Genomic DNA, 19393 nt, shown 5'->3' with positions numbered 1-19393 from the left:
AAAGAGAGGAGAGTCACAGGTTCCTTTTTAGCAAAAATAATTCCACATTCATAAAGCATTGTAGTCCTTAGATTATATAGTTTTGTTTTGTTTTTTTCTCATGCATTGAGGCAACTCTATTGTCTCCATTTTAAATAGTGAAGAAGTCCAAAAGAATATGTTCATATTGTCTGGGCATTCCCTGGGACTGTATGCCTTTTGTGAATTTCATCAAAGAAAGATAAACCAGTTACACATTGAAAGAATGCATCTAGTTATCAAAACAGGACAAGTCTTATTTATCTGAACTATATTACTGACTTTTGAAGCATGCCACGATATTTCAACAACAATGGGAATCTATAAATGCCTGCCAAGACAATAAACAGAGTAACTTTCGAAATTCATTGCTATGCCTCAAATAGAAAAATTTCTCTAAAAAGGATCACACCTGGAAAAAGTTATAATTGGTGGGTGTTGTCACTATTGCACAAGTACTTAGGTTTCAGAAATAAACAATTATAAGTTTAAGCCATAAATTAATTTATATTTTCCAGTGACTATAATATTGATTTCTGTAAATAATTCTTCAATAAAATACTGAAGTCATGGTTAATAAACAATTAGAAAAGGAAACCATGACAGAAATGTCTCATCAAGAACATATCACGTTACACTAACTTTTTTTCCAACTTTTGTCATGTTTACTAAATTGGTAGTCGAGGATAGTGGTATCAAATTCCAATAGAAATCGGGACCACTAGTCTATGTATAGATCTCTGTGGACATGGAGTCAGAGAGACCTAAGTTCAAATCTGGCCTCAGATACTAACTAGCCATGAAACACTGGGCAAATAATTTAATCTCTATTTGCCTTAGTTTCCCCAACTATAAATGGGGATAATAACATCTACCTGGCTGGGTTGTTGTGAAGATAAAATGAGATAATATTTGTAAAGCACTTAGTATATTGCATAGCACACAGTAGAAGCTAAATAAGGCTTCTGTCCTGGACCTTCTCCTCTCCCTCTATATTACTTTACTCCATGATCTCATCAGTCCCCGTAGACTTAATTACCATCTCTATGCTATTGATTCTCAAACCTATCTATTTTTCTCCAACTTTTCTGCTGATTTTCAATCCTGCATTTCTCATTATCTTTCAAACATCTCAATTGCATGTCTAGTAAATGTCTTGCATTCAATATGTCCAAAACTGAATTCATTTTCTTTCCCCCTAAGCCTTCTCCCCAGCCTCCTCTTACCTTCTCCATTATTGTCAAGATCAAAGCCATGATTCCAGTCCTTCAGGTTCACAACCTACATGTTATCTTCAATTTTTTTATTCTCTCATCCTTCCTCACCCATATCCAATACGTTGATAATATCTATTAATTCCTCCTTGAAGACATCTCTTGAATATGTCCCCTTCTCTCCACTGACATTGCCACAAATATCCCTTCCATAGGTTTTCATCACCCCACACCTGAACTACAGTAATAGCCTGCCGGTGGGTCTGCCTGCCTCAAGTCTCTCTCTGTAACAATTCATCTTCCATTCAGCCACTGAAGTGATTTTCCTAAAGCACAGGTCTAACTCTGTCACCCCTCCCACCTACTCCAATGGTTCCCTAAGGCCTTTAGCATCAAATACAAAATGCTCTGTTTGATCATCAAAATCCTTCATAATCTAGACCCCTCCTACCTTTCTGGCCTTACACCTGATTTCCTATCATGTATTCTTTGTTCCAATCATATTGGTCTCCTTCTTGTTCCAAAAACAAGATACTTCATTTCTTTGCTCTGGGCATTTTCTCTGGCTGTCCCCCATGCTTGGAATGCTTTCCCTTCATATTTTAAGCTACTAGCCTCTCTGACTTCCTTTAAGTCCCAACTAAATTCTTATCTTCTATAGAAAACCTTTCCTAACCCCTCTTAACTCTAGTGACTTCTTTTAAAATTTTTTCCTGTTTATCCTATATATATAGTTTATTTGTATTTGCTTGTTTTCTTGTCTTCCCCATTAGATTATAAACTTCATTAAAGGCAAGGTTTGTCTTTTGCCTTTTTTTTATCCCTAGCATGTAGCACATTGTGTGGCACATAGGGAGTTAATGAATATCTATCGACTGACTGAATAAATGCTTGGTGTCCTCCCTTCCCCCCAAAAGTGACTAAAATATTCACATCCTTTGACCCAGAGAAGTCAACACTGGGCATAAATCCAGAAGAGCTCTATGACCAAAAGAAGGATTCCTATACACCCAATACTGAGTAGCTTTTTTATTTTTGGTAGCAAAGAAGTGAGAACAAATTAAGTGCCCGGTAATTGAGGAAGAGATAAACAAATTGTTCTGTATGGAGAGGGTACTTCTTGCCTAAGGAGGAAGTTGGAATACAGCTGGAAATGGATGTTGATGGGGCAGGAGAATGAAGAAAGAACCAAAGGACAGTCCCTTCTACCTCATGGCCAAAAAAGAGAGGGAAGCTTAAACCTCTTGAGAGGTGAGAAGCAAGAATACCAAAGCAAGGAAGTCATGGTGCTCCATGGAACAAAGGAGAGAGATTTGTGATTAGAGAAAGAATGGAAACACTGATGCTAGAAGAATTGGAAGGTGCCCTACACTGAAAGCTTAAATTAACCAGCATGATATAGTCCAGCCTAGGGAATGGGGAGACTCTTTAACACTAATCCATGTATTGGGTCAAACATCACCCCTTCCCTCTCTCCCCTGCCTTCTACCTCTACCTTTCAGGGGAGAGGTATTCATTACCAATCCCTATTTAAAAAATTGTTGTTCTCTGTGTCCCACCATGTTTTAAGAAACTGATTTCTCAAACTAATATGACTGCTTTTCTAATTTACAGATTATGCGGGGTATGCATGCACATGTTCCATTCGACGTTAATGATAACTAAAAGGAAGGCTATTAACCTACCACACCAGACTGCCTTTCCAAAGTAAAGTAATAATTCAAGATGTAACTCGGAGATGTTCACCTGCCTGCAACAAAATTAAACCTAAATTCCAGTTCCATGAAGGGTTCTTCCCTGTGTACCTTCCTGATTTAATCTTTGTGTTTCTTCACTTTGCTGATAATGATAATGGCTTCCCTGTCAATAGAGCAAATTAGTAAGGTACTTAATCTATTTAGAATGAGATATACTTTAGCCAAGATGGACACAAATAACACATACATGAGCACTTGTTTATTTTCAACTCTTCAGTCTTTCAAATTAGAATTTCCAGCTCTACTTTGCCTCAGACCAAAAGCAAACTTAATTTTCAAATGGTATTCATTCCAGTGCAATTGAGCTCAATATACCTTTCAGGACTTCCACAACCTGAATGCTGATGACTCAAAAATCTCTCTGCTTCTCCTTTTAGTGTCACCACTCACTGTTTTCATGAGATTTCTGCTTAGATTTCTTGTCATCTCCTAAAACTCAGAATGATTCAGATGAGACTACTTTCTTAAAGTCCCCATACCCTTTACCAGTGCCCAGCCGTTCCAGACGGAAGCAAATCAGCCACTCTACTCATTCCCCAAAGTTTCTCCAGAGTAAAGCTTCACATTGCCCCATTTCCCATTCTTTTGTTTTCCTCCCTCAATATTAAATCTGGGGCCAAATTCAACGATTAACAAGTATTTGTTTATCCTGTATATAGTTTATTTGTATTTGTTTTCTTGTCTTCGCCATTAGATTATAAGCTCCTCAAAGGCACACTTACTATGTGCTAGTCACTGCACTAAGTGCTGGTGATTAAAACAAACAAAAAATAGTCTTTGATTTCAAGGAATTTAATATTCTATTGAGGAAAACAAGTATCCAGAAAAGTAAATAAAAATACAGATGAAGAAAATGAAAATTTGTTTCTAGGGTATGGAATGAGTACAATAACTGGAATGACCTCATGTGGGAGGTGGTACGTAAGCTGAGCTTTGAAGAAAACTAGGCATTCAGGGAATGGAAGAAGAATACTGCTAATCTTGTCAGCCCAGATCAAATGACCTTCTATACGTGTCACTTTTATAATGTGACTAAGCTAAGTGGCCCCTTCCCATCACATATTGTATCACTTCTTACATAAAGCAAATGAAAATTCTTTTCATGGTTTTCAAGGTTCCCTACTAGTTATCTTAACATTTTCCCACATGTTCCTATCTGAATCACTTCTGGATGTTCAACCAAACATTAAAATATTATTGATTTAGAGGCGGACAAGTCCTAAGTAGTTATTTAATCCAACTCTTTAGTCTTACAGATGAGAAACCCAAGGCCTAGAGAATGCAAATGACTTTTCCAATGTCACACTGGTAGCACAAGGCAGAGCCTAAGTTCTCATTCTACTCTATCATGCTGCCTCTATATTTCCTTCTATTAAGTCAAACCTTTTCCTTTGAATAGGAACCACTAGTGCTATCTTATCCCAATCACCATAATAATCATTGTTAAGTTGGTACAGTTTACACAGTAGGATGACACAATCAATGGAGGTGAGTTTTGGTCTCAGGAAATACCTCTGATACTTGCTGACTGTGTGGTCATATACAATTTTCATCAAGTCATCTTCCCAAGATTTCAGTTTTGTGCCTTTGATTTTTGTTGTTTGTTTTCTCTATAATATTAGACTTTGTGCTGAATCCTTTTTATCCTTGTATAAGTTTAGCGTTCATTTTGACAAGGCCGGAGATATATGCATGTCACTTAAATACTCTCTAACACACAATAGTGCTAATAGTCACAGGTCGATTTGAAAAGAGAATTCCCTGCTCTCCTAAAATTTTCTTGATGTGACAAAAAGAGAATATTGGACATGTTTATTTTCCTCCTTTATAAAGTGTTGAGGGCCCCTAATACTGAGATTGTATTATGTGTGCATATATTATGTACGAATTATGTGTGTATTATATATGTATGCATAAGTATATGCAAATTCACCTTCATAAATACAAATGTATGCATATTTCTGCATGGGATAACATATATACATATGTTGATATATATACATCAATAATAATATATGTGAGTGTATATACATGTCTAAACATCTGTAACAATATACGTAGTTTCTTGATTACTATCCAAGATACTTTGTCCCCCATTCCCAGTTAGCCTCTTCTGAACCACAGTACTGAAGCTTTAACTATACTGTGTCACAGCCATATTTCTTTAGTGTAGCTTGGCTTGAATCAAAGTAATTAATAGACTGGGTTTTTTGGCTCACCAGTGATGAGAATAAGTCCTCTACAAAGCACAATATGCTTTTTAGTACACAGAGAAGAACTGAAATTTGATTTAATACACTAAAACTCATAAAGCAACCCCAAACCCCTGAACATTGCAATGTTCTTTTCATAGGGTAGTCTGTTCTCCTGTTTGTAAAGACAGATTTGACTAGTTTCAAGTAACTTCACAAGGACAAGATACAATGAACAGGAATGCATTCTGGCAGAGAGAGCAGTGGCATATTAATATATAACCCATATATGATATTACCTTATGGTATAAACATTAACTGGAACATGAGATAATCTAAATATGGAAAAAGGACTAATAGATATATTTAAGGTAACTCTACAAACTAAATTCCTTTTCCAAATTTATAACTGAAAATTTTTCATATAATAAAGGACTAGAAGAATAATTCATTCATCTTAATAAGCCTAATTACATGGCCATAGAAAATTCTAGTACTACACTAAGAATTACAAAAACTTTATACTACTGATAACTTCAATAATTATTATGTATAGAAGAATATACATTCTCTGTAGAATTCTTAGTACTCACATGCAGAAAATACTTTTCAAAATGGATCAAACACAATAAAAACACATAAAATCATCACATTTTGTAGGTCAGACATCAAAAATTGTTAATATCTGAAGACAATGTCCACAAAAATTAGAGTATCATTTTTTCAAATTCATTGGAAAAATACAAAGAGATTCCTAATCAACAAAGTATAAAATTAATCTTGTAAAAAATTGATCAACTTTTTCCAGACAGGGCTATTCTGTGGATTATATTGATCTAGAATAGTTCAAGTTAGAGATAGTGATTAGTTTATACTCCAAATAGATTGAACTACAGAGAAAAGTTGGTTGAAAAAAGTTTTCTTACACTTGAAATACATACATAGGTTAACTCTATGCCAAAAAAAAATTATAGTCACATGACATTTATTTTGGAGGATCATCAAAAACATACCTGGCTAGGCTGAAGGCATCATCGATCAAACCTGCACGATTACTGACAGAGAGAACCTATGAGAGCCAACCAGAAAGATGGAACCATTTAGGATGAAAGAAAGAAGAAGTGTACATTATCAAAACCGATCCGTGAGGAGCAGATCTGGAGTTTACCTCATGGTTCTGTATTAGTTGGTCAATTAATAATCTCCAATTCCTTAGATCATAGTTGACCCTAAAGTATCCAGTTTGATTGATGTTCCCCAGTAACCAGCTTCCTTTGTCCAAAGTAATTCTGTGATGTTCTAGAAAAGATAGTTTTAAGGGAAAAACAGATATTAAGCATGTTTTAAATCTCAAAATGGCATTAGGCAGAATTTCTCCATTAACTGGTAAATAACAGATATTTAAAAGAACACACAGAACATTACCAATAATTTTCTCAAAGTTCACCAATTCATCAAATTAATATTTTTCTAACAAAGATAGTTAAAATTAAATAATTACCTATATCTAGGCAGTCTTGGAAAACCTTGGGTTATTTTTCATCTTGGTTGTTCCAACTAATTGGTTTTTGTAATTAACCTGTTTCTCCCTGATAAAGCCTATCCCCTAAATATCATTTTTCTTTCTCAAATTTAAAAATAACAAGAAAGCTACAAGTATTTTTACTTGACTTCTAATTAGAGCCTATATGGATTGACAGAAATTAATGAAATGGTGTAATGCAAAGGAAGTTAATAAGGTCTGATAAGCCACCCATATCATTCAATATTAAAGACACTTTCAAAACTCAGGAGATTCAATTCTTGGAAACTCAATATTACCCTCTCTTTCTTTTTCTTTAGATATTTTCAAAGCAATATTAAATAAGTGACACCACTGTTTATAAATATTGACAACTGGGAATTTACTTGTTTAAGCTAAATATATTTCTATGTATACTTAGAATGAATGGATACATCAGAGTCTGCTTAAAGCAACCATTTCAGGAAATTATTTTGGTTGGTATTTAGGAAACTGGTTGTTATTCATTGAGTGTTTCAATTAAAAGGAGACCCAAGGAAAACACTTCAAGGAAGTTTTTACATTCTGAATTTCAGACCTGCTCAATAATCTAAGGATTAACGTAATTGGAGACAGTACATGTAAGAAGCAGCATGATAAAGAAAGAAAACTAGTCTGGAAGTCAGGACACCTAGGTTGAAATCCCAAATATATCACTTATAACTGCAGGTGAATCATTTAACCCCTCTGAGAATCAGCTTCTTCCACTCTAATAAGGGGATAATTATATATACTTTACAGGATTTTAGACTTTTATGCTATATAATTGTGGGCTATTTTTTTTTTTATGTGCAAGCTATTTTTGTTTTTTGTTCCTGTTGTTTTGCTTTTTGGAGGGGGGAAGTCAGGGCAATTGATGTTAAGTGACTTGCCCAAGGTCACACAGCTAGTAAGTATTAAGTGTCTGAGGCAGGATTTGAACTCAAGTCCTCCTGACTCCAGAGCCAGTGTTCTATTCTCTGCACCACCTAGCCACCCATGAGCTATTTTTTAAAGAGATTTCTGATCACTTCAAAAAATGATCCTTGAACAATCAGTAAAGCACCTTTCTTCAGAATTCCTGTTTAGTATCTTTGGAACCCAAGACTGTGTAGTATTTGTTGTATTCAACATACAATGTGGTAGCTCAAAGAGCCAATGTTGGAATTTCAAGGGTAAAGGGCCAGCTTCCATGAGAAAGGCAGAGACTAGGAAGCAATCATGCTGTTTCTGTAGAAAACCATTTCTACAGGCATCCCTTTGAATTAGGGAGTATTATAATTTTCACAAATGTTAGGACCTTCTGGTCACAGGTTCCAATGTGGATCCTCTACAGCTTCCTTAAAGCATTACATTTACATATGCACAGTCAGCATTTGTATTTTATTTTATTTTTTTAGTTAGTCCTCAAATACAGAAAAACCTGTCAAAAGTCACCTATCTGCCAGTACTCTGTAGCATTCAATGCTATGGCTAAAAGCCTATAAATTATGGAGTTATATATATCTCAACTTCAAACATCCTTTCTCCTTTCCTTGACCTTTTCTTTCACCCACCTCCAGTCACCCCTCTCAAAGGTCCAAAGGAGTAGTGTTTTATGTCTAGCTATGAAACAATGGCCATTTTCTATGTTTTAGCCGGCAAATTTTATTTTGTTTTCCATTTTGCTCACACAAGCCATCGAACAACATTTTTTCTAGTTTTCAATTAAAAGTTGCTTTAAGGTAAAATATTTGAGACATTTCAAAACTCTCTGCTCATTCTCACCCCTCCACAATTTTTTTTTTCATAAAGGACTAGGGATCATGTTTTAGAAAAAGAAAACAACTATAGCACTATACACAGTATCACCTTATGAATAAAGAGCTTACACAGAAAACATCTAGAAAGAAAATATGCAGGACCTAGGTGGCACAGTAGATAGACCATTGATCTTTGGAGTCAGGAAGACCTGAATTCCAATTCTGCCTTATATACTACCTATATGATCTTGGGTATTCACTTAACTGCTCAGCCTGTTTTGTCATTTGTAAAATGAAAAGGATGGATTTCATGGACCTTCCAGTTTTAAAACTATGCTTCTAAAAATGCACTAATATGGTCACTAGAGTGTTAACTAGCCATAATTATTCATGTAATTGAATGAAACTGTTCCAATTATTTTAAATGCTTTATTCTCCATTATACAAGGGTGAATCATTTTCAAAGAATCAGAATATAATGACTTCACATTAAAACTGGGTTGAATTAATTATATTTGTCTTTGGTGATTTCATAACCATCTCCCACATTTTCAAGCTTAGGGTTATCATTGTGAACCTTAGTCATCATTCCAATGTAGATACTTGGATAAAGTTGTCGATAGTAATTTCCAGTTGGTAGAATTCAGATCTTTCTGGATTTGAGATTAGCTACCTACTTTTCCATGCTCTTAGGCTAGCACACAGTAATGCTTAATAACTGATTGTTGACTAATATAGTTAAATTTTTTTTCATCCAAAAGAGAAGAGAGAAACTCAGGAGGGGCTACTAAGTATAAATGGATTATGAACCTTGTCATCTGGATTTCCCAATAAATTTCCCAAGACGTATTGCTGATGGAATAAAGATTTATATTACTAAATTGGAGTGAACATATAGGCCATATCTTTCTTAAGCCTCCCCAAAAGCACAGACACATAAGGGTAAATACCTAGGGAGCCCCTAGACTATATGGACCCTTGTCTCATTCCCAAACAACTTTTTATTATTGTTGTGGAGTCATTTCTTCCGTCATTTTTCAGTCATTTCTGACTTTTTGTGACCCCATTTGGGGTTTTTCTTGGCAAACATACTAGAGTGCTTTGCCATTTCTTTCTCCAGCTCATTTTGCAGATGAGGAAACTGAGGCAAATGGGGTAAAGTGACTTGCCTGGGGTCAGACAGACTAGTAAGTGTCTGATGTTGGATTTGAATTCAGGTCTTCCTGACTCCAGACCCACTGGTCTATCCCCCACACCACCAGAATTTAAGGAAATGAGTTTACAAGGCCAAAGGACCAAAACCCAATAACGCTAACAACTCCTTGATTTTTAACTATGCAGGCTGACTGAATTTATGGCAAAAACTAAAGTACTGGGAAGCACCCCACAGAAAATGCCTAGGTAAATTCCCCTCCAGCGTGTTCACTGAACTTCTTTATTTCTTCATTAACATTCTCCTTCAAAAGAGTACAGTTAATAAATAATATTAAATTAAACATACATATGTTAAGTGGATACTATGTGTAAAGCACTGTTCTAGGAACTAGAAACATAAAGACAAAATTTTATAAGTGCCTGTCCTCAGGAAGCTTAGATTCTTCTGGGAAGGGAGATGGTATAGAGTGATTGTCAATAGGCTTATACATAATGCAGAGTTACCCTACTGGCATTATTGGATGTGAGGGACTGATGATACCCAAGAGGCCTGGCTGGCTGGGACTCAGAAGGATGAACTCTTTTCATGAGAATTACCCATAAAACTGAGCCAGAAAACAGATACGCTCAGGCCCTTTATACCATGTCTTTGCTCAGGGCATAGACCACAGCAGAATTTATTTAGCCTGAATCCTGGAGGTTGGAGATGTATAGGAGAGGGAGTCTCTACTTGATAATTTTAAGGGAAGGAACATATTAGATTTACTGTATTAATACACATTTCAGAGCCCATGTCTAGGCCTAGAGTCAGTAAACTTTTCAAGTCAAAAAGATAGTAGCCGGGACAATGATGGAGTTCTTGCAGAATTTACATGGCAGAAGCCCACGTTTGCTTGCCAATGCTTCCTGATAAGGTAACTAACTCATGGTCAGTTTGCTTCAAAATCTGTCTCTGGAAAGGAGATTTTTTTGTTTGTTTATTTTGTTTTGTTTATTCCGTAGGTTGTTAGGTTTTGGAATCAGCCTTGAGACTTGCTTTGAAAGTAACCCTAGCTTTAGGAATTAGATGTTCTAGATACAGAAGGTTATTTCATGTGTAGCATCACTTTTAGAGAAAGAAGAATAATGGTCATGTGATTTCTATCACAAGAGGAAAAGTAAGGGTCAAAACAATGAAACTGAAGGTAAGAAGAAAATAACCGATTTTTCATTGTTTTGTAAATATTATATATCTAAAAGAAAAATGGTTTATTCATTCAGCATATCCAAAATCTGTTTTCTTTCTGAGGAAGATTCTAAACCAGAGTCTTGGGGAAACTGGGTAGAATCGTATGGCAGGCATTAGAGATTTATCAGAATATTGGAATGTTGTCACCATGGCAAACAAGTTCAAAACCTTCCAGGGGAATATCTTTAAGTATTTTATGTTTTTTTTCTATTTTTTTAATTTATTTTCTATTTTTTCATAGGCTCCCGTGAGTCCTTTGTATTTTCTTCATTTTCTGTAAGGTGAAATAAAGATTTTTGTCTGTTGTTCAGTCATTTTTAGTATTGTCCATATCTCTGTGACCCCGTTTGGGGCTTCCTTGGAAGAGATACTGGAGTGGTTTGCCAGTTCCTTCTCTAATTCATTTTATAGTTGAGGAAACTAAGGTAAATGTGGTTAAATGACCTGCCCAGGGTCACATAGCTAGTATCTCAGGATAGATTTGAACTCACAAAGATGAGTTTTCTTGATGCTAGACCTGGCCGCTTCATCATATCTGCTCTGCCTACTCACATGTAATTCTTTCTTTATATAAATAAAGGCTGTATCATCTACTTATATATAGTTGTTTCCTTGAATGCTTACATAGTAATTGGGCATCTTGTTGCCCATATATATATGGTAAACAAAAATGAATCAACCATTAGCTCTATGTACAACTTTGGGTAGGCACATTAGATCAAAAGAAAAATAATCCTTTTAGGTCAACTTGCAAGATCAGACCTAATTCATATGAACCCAAAGTCTTGGGGGTGGAAGGAAGGCAGAGAGAAGGTATGTGCCATTTATTATATAGATAAATAAAAAGATTATGTAAAGTTAATATAAAATATTTTCAAGACAAAGAACTTCTGGGTAGTAGAAGGCATGAATTCTAGACCCAGCATTTTTTAAAAATTGAAAAATAATTATATAGGACTTTATGAACCTCAGTGTTATATAAAGGCTGTTATTTATATCACGTGTGACATGAGAAAGTTGACTTCCTTGTTACCACAAAGGTCCCACCTTAACCAAATGAGACTTTATAACGTCATAAAATATGTCAAAATATAAATTATTGCCCCAATTTCTGTGCTAGTAATGATTATTGTAAAAATAGTTTTTCTTTTCAAAAACAATATTAAATTTAGTTTAATAATTAATAGAAACAACAGGAAATAACCCTAAATTGTACAACGTCATTTATTTTTTTAAAAATGAAGCAGGGCATAGAAGAAGCAAACAAAATACCCACCCTTGGACAGATGTGATGACTAGGTATTCCCCTCTTGGCACAGATCATAACCCATTCTTGTCATCTTATAAATCATGGAATACAGATTTAGAGACAGAAGAGGCATTAAAGATAGCATACTCTAACCTCCATCATTCTATAGATGAGCAAACTGACACCCAGAGAATGAAAATTATTTGCCCATGATTGCACAGGGGCAGACTGAAGACTTAAATGAAGGTCCTTTGCCCCCAGGTCCAGTGGTCTTTCCATTGAATCACAGTTCTACACTAGAGGAAGCAGTAGATTATAAACATAGGAAGATCTACTCTATAATAGATATCTTCCCAACATTCTGGGTCTTTTAATTCCTTCAGTGCTTATTGTATATCACTAGATTGTCCAGCAGGGATACATAATATTCACTGGATGGCTATCTCTCCTCTTTTTCCAATCTTATATGTTCTTGATTATGTCTTTTATGTCACTTCATTTGTACAAGTCATCATTATTAAAAGGATACAGTCTCCCTACAGCCATCATCTCTCTTGCCATTGCCCTTTAGGTTGGCTGCCATTTTGATTTTTCTTAGACTATAGTCTTTTATGACTTATAGCCCTGCAACATCACTGAAAAAAAAATTAGTCTCAATGTGAGAATGACAACCTCAGGTTCAAGGTGTTCATTGGGTCCCACTCAAATTCTAAGTATAAGCTCAAAATCAATGAGTTGATCTTGAAAAGTTAGGTAGTTGAAGTAGTCATTGCAAAGCAAAGACATTTACTGAAATAACATAGCAAGAAGTTCAGTTACTGTTAGGTCACTCAGTTAATAGTAGCAGAGCCAGGATATGAATTCAAGTTCTAGAATTCCATTATACCACCCATTTGGGATTTCTCTGACATTAAACTGATGTTAAAAGCCACAGCAGGTGGCTGACCTGCTGTAATTTCGTTCACTCTTTATGTTAACGTTTTACACAGGCCATTCTAAGCATTATGGGCAGGTCACAATTAAAGTGATGTCAGCACTAACCGTGTTTCAACCAAGATTGACAAGTATAAAAAAAGCATGTACCAATCTTTTTTTTTTTAATTTACCATGAGTAAATTGACAAGCAAAATTGAATGGCTAGTACTTTTTATGAATATTTTTCATGTTGCTGTTGAAAATGAGATCTTTGCAGAAACTGTTTCAGATTAGCTAACAGATTTTTAAATATCTTTCTGGTATTGGCTAATATAGGCTTCTTAGAAAAACTTCAAATGGACCAATGGTGAGGAATGAATTTTACAGAAATCATTTTCAGTATCCCAGAATTTAAAGTGTCCAGACTACCTTCATTATGAAAAGCTGCAAAGTGGCACATTTCTTGAAGGGGCAATCAGCAGCCAAAACACGCTTTTTGGAATGCTATTAAGATTGGCATTATGGAGAATAATATTAAGTCTTTTACATCAGGAAACAGAGTTGCTTGTGTTTTACAAGATACTATGTCTTGAATTTCTTGGATAGAAAATGAGACTAAGAAAGCAACTGGGGAATATATTGGAAAGAGGATGAAATGAAATCTCCAGAACACAGTTGGCCAGGAGCAAATAATGTCAAAGATGAAAGAAGATAACAACATTGACATCACTGTGCTTCTGTGAGGACCAAATGAAATAACAGACATGGGAGCATTAAAATATTGTGGAAAGGACTGGCATTATACTGAAGAGAACATCCTCCATAAACAACTGGTAAATGAAGCACAGTTCCAAGTTCTCAGCATCAGGCCCAGGAGCATTTGGTGTCATATAATAAATGTATTCAAAGTTGAGGAATGGAAATCTGTAAGATCACACATATATTTACTTGGGTCTGGGAAGGGCTTTAGCAGGCATCCATTCCAAAATCCTTAGTTTACAGTTGAGGAAATTAAGTCCACGGGAGATTAAATGAATTGCTCAAGGTCATCCAAGTAGCAATTGGCACAGCAAGGACTCAAATTGAAAACCAGCATATTTTCCACGGCCCTACAAAGCATAACTTTTCTGTTTTACTGTGAGAATACAATTGACTCCTCCTTTCCATACAAATGGACTCTTTAAAATAATAGAATTTTAGAACTGGGGTTTCCTAATTCTATACAGACGGGAACTGAAACAAAGAGGGTTCAATTGAATGGTTCAAGGCCACATGGAAAGTGTTACATAGTAGCATTATATCTCCTAAATCACAAATATATTTCCTTTTAATTGTTCCCAATCTCTTTTTCCCCAATCTCTTAACTTTTCCAATCCCTTTAACTCATTTATAGAAGTAACACTATTAAAACAGTCAATTAAGAAATTAGACACTGTATATATGTTTGACTTACCATGAAATTTATGGTAGGAAGGCCACAATGAAGTGTTTTTAAATGGTTTGACCTAAATCTACACTTAAGCTTGAAAAAGAAAATTTCCTTTGGGACTAAAATTATCCATAATTTACCCAAACTGGATTTTCTTTTAAAAGGATTTTGTTTTAAATCTATCCAATAAGGATGATTTGCTTATTATCTTAAAAATCCCACTGTCCCAAAATATAATATTTTAAATCAAATAAACATCTCAGGTAACCTAAAAAAAAACAATTTGGCCCCATTAATTTTCTTAATGAATTCTCACTATCAGAAATAGCCACATTTGATTACATTTCTGTTTTTACCATTATAATTGACACGTAATTTTTCTTTCCCTTTGAATGAGATCTGAAGAATATACAATAATAAAGTAGATTTAAAAAGAACATTCCTTGTCTTCATCTTGACTGAGGAAATATCTTCCAAACTTTCTTTTTAAAGAATTTATCCATAGCACTAATTTTGCCTTTGTGAGTCAATTAAAACCATTATTTGTAAAAAATGACCTGTTTTCTTCTTTTCAGAGAATGTAAGAAGGAGGCAAAAAAAAGAAAAGGTGTAAGGTTTTCTAATCCTTCCTGTAGATTGTTTTTGATGCTAACTGTGTGTGTGTGTGTGAGAGAGAGAGACAGAGAGAGAGAGAGAGAGAGAGAGAGAGATTGTTGCAATCATAACAATGCCTCTTAAAACAGGAGAAGACAGAATTTCTTCCAATGTTTCTTCTGAGTTCCCTTCATCCTTAGCCACCAGATCTGGCCAGTTTTGGTTATTAACAATTTGAACTTATACCTCAAAGTAGTATCCACTTTCCTGTATACTATACAGCAAGTGTTGAACTTGAAATCAGAATAACCCAGTTTCAAATCCTTCCTAAAATACTTCCTAAGTGAACTTAGCACCAACCATTTAACTGCCTGTATTAGTTTCCTCTTCTGCAAATCAAGGATAATAATACCTCTAGTACCTATAACCATACAGGTTTGTGGTGAGAATAAAAAGAGAAAATTAAGTAAAGCATGTGACAAACCTCGAAGTCCTATGTAATTATTAGCTACACTCGGGAATTATGATTCTGGCAGCTTGGGTAACTCCCATTATAGAAACCACCTTTCACCAAGATAAGGCTGAAGACTTAATAGATGGGTCCTAAGGAAGTTGTATGAGGTGCACAGAAATTAAATTATTAGCCCAGGGCCACAAAGCTAGTCAGTGTCAGAGCCAGGCTTTGAATGAAGGTCATCTTGAATCCAGCATTGTATTGATTGAGTCATACTGTCTTAAAAAAAAATTAATGACAGTTATAAAGTTATGCCTCCTGCTAGGTAATTTTTAAATAGCAAAGCTATTCTTCCTAGATAAGAAATACACATTTTTGACACCACATTTCAAAAATGATTCAAGGAACTATTTGGAGATATTCTTCTTCAAACATATTTCTCCACATTCTCAAATAAAATATAAAATATGATATATAATACAATATAATTAATATATAATGACCACAAAAGGAAAATAGCCACTGTTTATGATTCAGAACCACAACCTAAGTCAAATTGTGAGGCTAGTAAAAGTTCTCTAGACCAGATGCAATGAACATAAATTTTATACCAAAAATGGGTACAGAAGGAACAGCTGGACTCAGGTCGAAATTTTTAGATTGAAATCCCAGCTGTGCTATTTAGTAGCTATGTGACCATGGGTTAGCTGCTTAACCTCTCTAGGAATCCGTTTATGTATTTATAACATAGGTATAATATTTGCCTTCTGTACCTAGAAGGGTTACTGTGGGAATCCAATGAGAAAATAAGGCTAAGGAACTTTGTAAACCATCATGTGCTAAATCAAAATAGCTACTATTGTTATTAAAGAGGAAACATGGCATAATGAATAGAGGGTCAGGCTGATGATCTGCCTTTTACACATATCTGATTATGGACAAATCCTTTAATCTCCGAGGCAACAACATAAGATAAGTAACAGAAAAATTGTCAATCTGTATCAATGGAGGGAGTTTACATACTGGAAGGTTCATATACCAAAGAAATCAGAGGTCCAAACTCCTCCCCCAAACAAAAAACAAAAATATTATTATTGAAAAGGAGTTCCTTCAGAGTTTGATTCTCAGAAGCTAAAGGAAAGGAAAATAAGAAAGAATAAGTGAAAAAATCAAACTCTTTTGAAGGGCCCTGACTCTTTTCAGGTCAAGGCTTTGTGCTGGACAGTTCACAACTTCTGCAGCCTTCTTTCTCCTTTCCTCATCAATTTTCCAATGGGAAAATCCACCATTATTTTTAATTATTCACCTAATTCAAGCTGTTTCAAGGAATTTATACTAAAAGATATCTTTCAAAGGCCATTCATCTGTTAAAAACAAACCAACAAACTTCTTGTTTGGTATTTCAGTACAAACCAAGAAGACTACCCAGAAAACACTCACTTTTGATAGATAATCACAATCCAGCTTATAACCTTGAATCAACCCATTAGATTTTGATGGCAAGCTCTTAAAAATTGGTCAAAGATAATAACCTAATAAATAGGCTTAAATAGAACTAATATTAAATATGTCTGTATATATTATATATAAGCATAGATATGTATACATATGTGGCTTAGAAAAGCAATATGGTATAATAGTTATAAGGCTGCCATTGGAGGCCTAAGTTCAAGACCTGCCTCTTCACACATATTGATTCTGTGACTTTGGCCACCTAAACTTTCAATATTCCAAGCAACTCACTAAGACTAAAAGTTACTAATTAGTTGCCCATCTACTCTGGTAGAGGGATAGCACTATAAGATTGACAAAATCTTGTGTGATAAAGTGATTTACTAGACAGTGTATCATTTAATCCTCAAACAATGATTTGAAGAAGTTTTACAGGCACCCTTATTACCATCTTACAGATGGGGAAACTGAGGGTCAAGATTTTCACATTAATCTATCCTGGTTCTATTTTATCTAACCTAAGAAAGAATAAAGAGGAGCTTTGCACTGGGGCATGCTCTCCTGACTCCTGAGCAGAGGTATGTCCACACTTTTTGTAGAATACATGCCCAATATTTATTGAGTAAATGCAACATTTATTTGCATCTCTACCAAATATCCACTCCTCAGTCTTCTTGCTGTACTATTATCCACCCTCTAATTCATATACCCTCTAATTCTGGGTCTTTCCCAAGATTCTGTCCTGGGTCCTCTTCTCTCTATTTACTCACTCTTAGTAATCTCATTAATTCCCATGAGTTTAACAGTCACTGAAAATTACTCACTGTCACTCCTCTAAGCTTCAGTCCTGACACACAAATGGACATCTCAATTTAGATACTTAAAGGCATCTCAAACTCAATCACTCAAAAACTAAACATGTTATAATTTTCTCAAATGCTCATTTTTTCCAAACATCACTGGTTTTCTCAAGGGTGCCATCACCTTCTCAGTATCCAAGGGTTTAAACTTGAGAATTAACCTGGACTACTCACTCTCTCGCCATATATATTTCATTGCCAAACCTTGCTTTTTAAACAACAACATCTAGTGCATCCAACCGCTTCTGATAATTCGCACAAGTACAACCCTAGTCCAAGTACCTTTCATTTAGATTATTGCTACAAGGCTCTGAGTGGGTTTACGTGTCTTTCTTCCCTTTACTCCATCCTCCACAATGTTGCTAGTGTGACTTACCTCAATACTTGTTCTGACCATGTCACTCCCCTCCTCAATAAATCCCATTGTTTCCTATTGTCTCTAGGATGAAATATAAATCCCTCTGTTTAATTATTAAAACCCAAAGCAATTTGGACCCAATCTATCTTTCTAGTCTCTCTGAACATTACTCCCCTTCCTGAATTCTGCCATCCAGTCAAACTGGTCTTTCCTCTGTAAATCAGAAAGCAAACTCCTCTCCTGTTTCTCTGTCTGCACACTATTGACTGGACCCCTATACCTGGAAAGTGCTCCTTTTATCTCCATGAGGCTTTCTCCCCCTTTAAGGCACAATTCAGTGAACATTTTCCGCATGAAATCTTTTCAGATTCCCCCTAACTACTGGTAGCCTCCCTCCCAGAGTACCTTTAATCTAACTAAAATTTATAAATCTGTATTGATTCGTTTTATATCTATGCTGTACAAACTGGCATGTGTCCTCATCTCTCACATTAGAATGTAAGTTCCTTTTGAATAGGGATAGTTTCATCTTTTGTATATATGTCTGGCACATAGTCAGTGTTTAATAAAAACTAATTGATTGCTCTGTGGTCATACAGCCAGTATCAGAGCTCTAATTTGAAGCTGTACTTCCTGACTTTCAGGCAAGCATGCTTTCCCCTTGATTATATCACTATCTAAAAGCACAAATCCAAAAAGGCAAATAGATTTAACATGTTGTATGTAAGCATTTCATACAGTGTATGCATGTATAATTTATAATACATGACCACCTGTAGAAAATACAGCAAGAAGGGCTACACACAGTTGGATTACAGCAGTTTATGCTTTAGGTAGGAGGCATAAAGATTGATTTTTCTTTAAACTGCCCCTTCGATTTTTTTTGTTTTGTTTTTAGCACTTACTTTCTTCACTTTCATAAAGAATGGCAAATTTGAACACGTACTAAGAGGTACAGAGAAGATAACCAGCTTTTTTCCATCTGAACTGAACACAGAAATACATCAAGGCAGGTTCATGCTACAGTATGCAAGACTTTGGTTAAACACAGGAAACAGCTTTATCATAGTGAATTGGAATGGTTTGTTAATAGGTTTTGCCATTACCTTTAAAATATTAAAAACTGAGAATGAATTCTTATCTTTCTAGGAGAAATGGTTTAGGTCTATTCAGAAAGAGGATGTTGGGCTAAATTATTTTTCAAGGTCCCTCAGGTTGCTATGAAGACCTGACTGC

At 35.2% G+C, this 19393-nt stretch overlaps 1 protein-coding gene across 1 annotated transcript in view; it reads right to left on the bottom strand.

Annotated features, from left to right (window-relative positions):
- Positions 1–19393, bottom strand: part of TRHDE (thyrotropin releasing hormone degrading enzyme) — a 504503-nt gene that overhangs the window by 115224 nt on the left and 369886 nt on the right. Inside the window, exons 11-12 of the mRNA XM_069081944.1 lie at positions 6350–6480; positions 6195–6250 (exon numbers count right to left, since the gene is read on the bottom strand). Coding sequence (XP_068938045.1) covers positions 6195–6250; positions 6350–6480 — 187 coding nt within the window. The remainder of the gene's footprint in view (positions 1–6194; positions 6251–6349; positions 6481–19393) is intronic.

Source organism: Petaurus breviceps, unplaced genomic scaffold, assembly GCF_028583685.1.
Source record: "Petaurus breviceps papuanus isolate PSGF00001 unplaced genomic scaffold, PetGlider_PUasm1.0 156, whole genome shotgun sequence".
In the NCBI taxonomy this organism is placed as follows: Eukaryota; Metazoa; Chordata; class Mammalia; order Diprotodontia; family Petauridae; genus Petaurus; species Petaurus breviceps.
The sequence above is the reverse complement of the archived record's forward strand: the minus strand, read 5'-3'. Positions and strand labels throughout refer to the sequence as shown.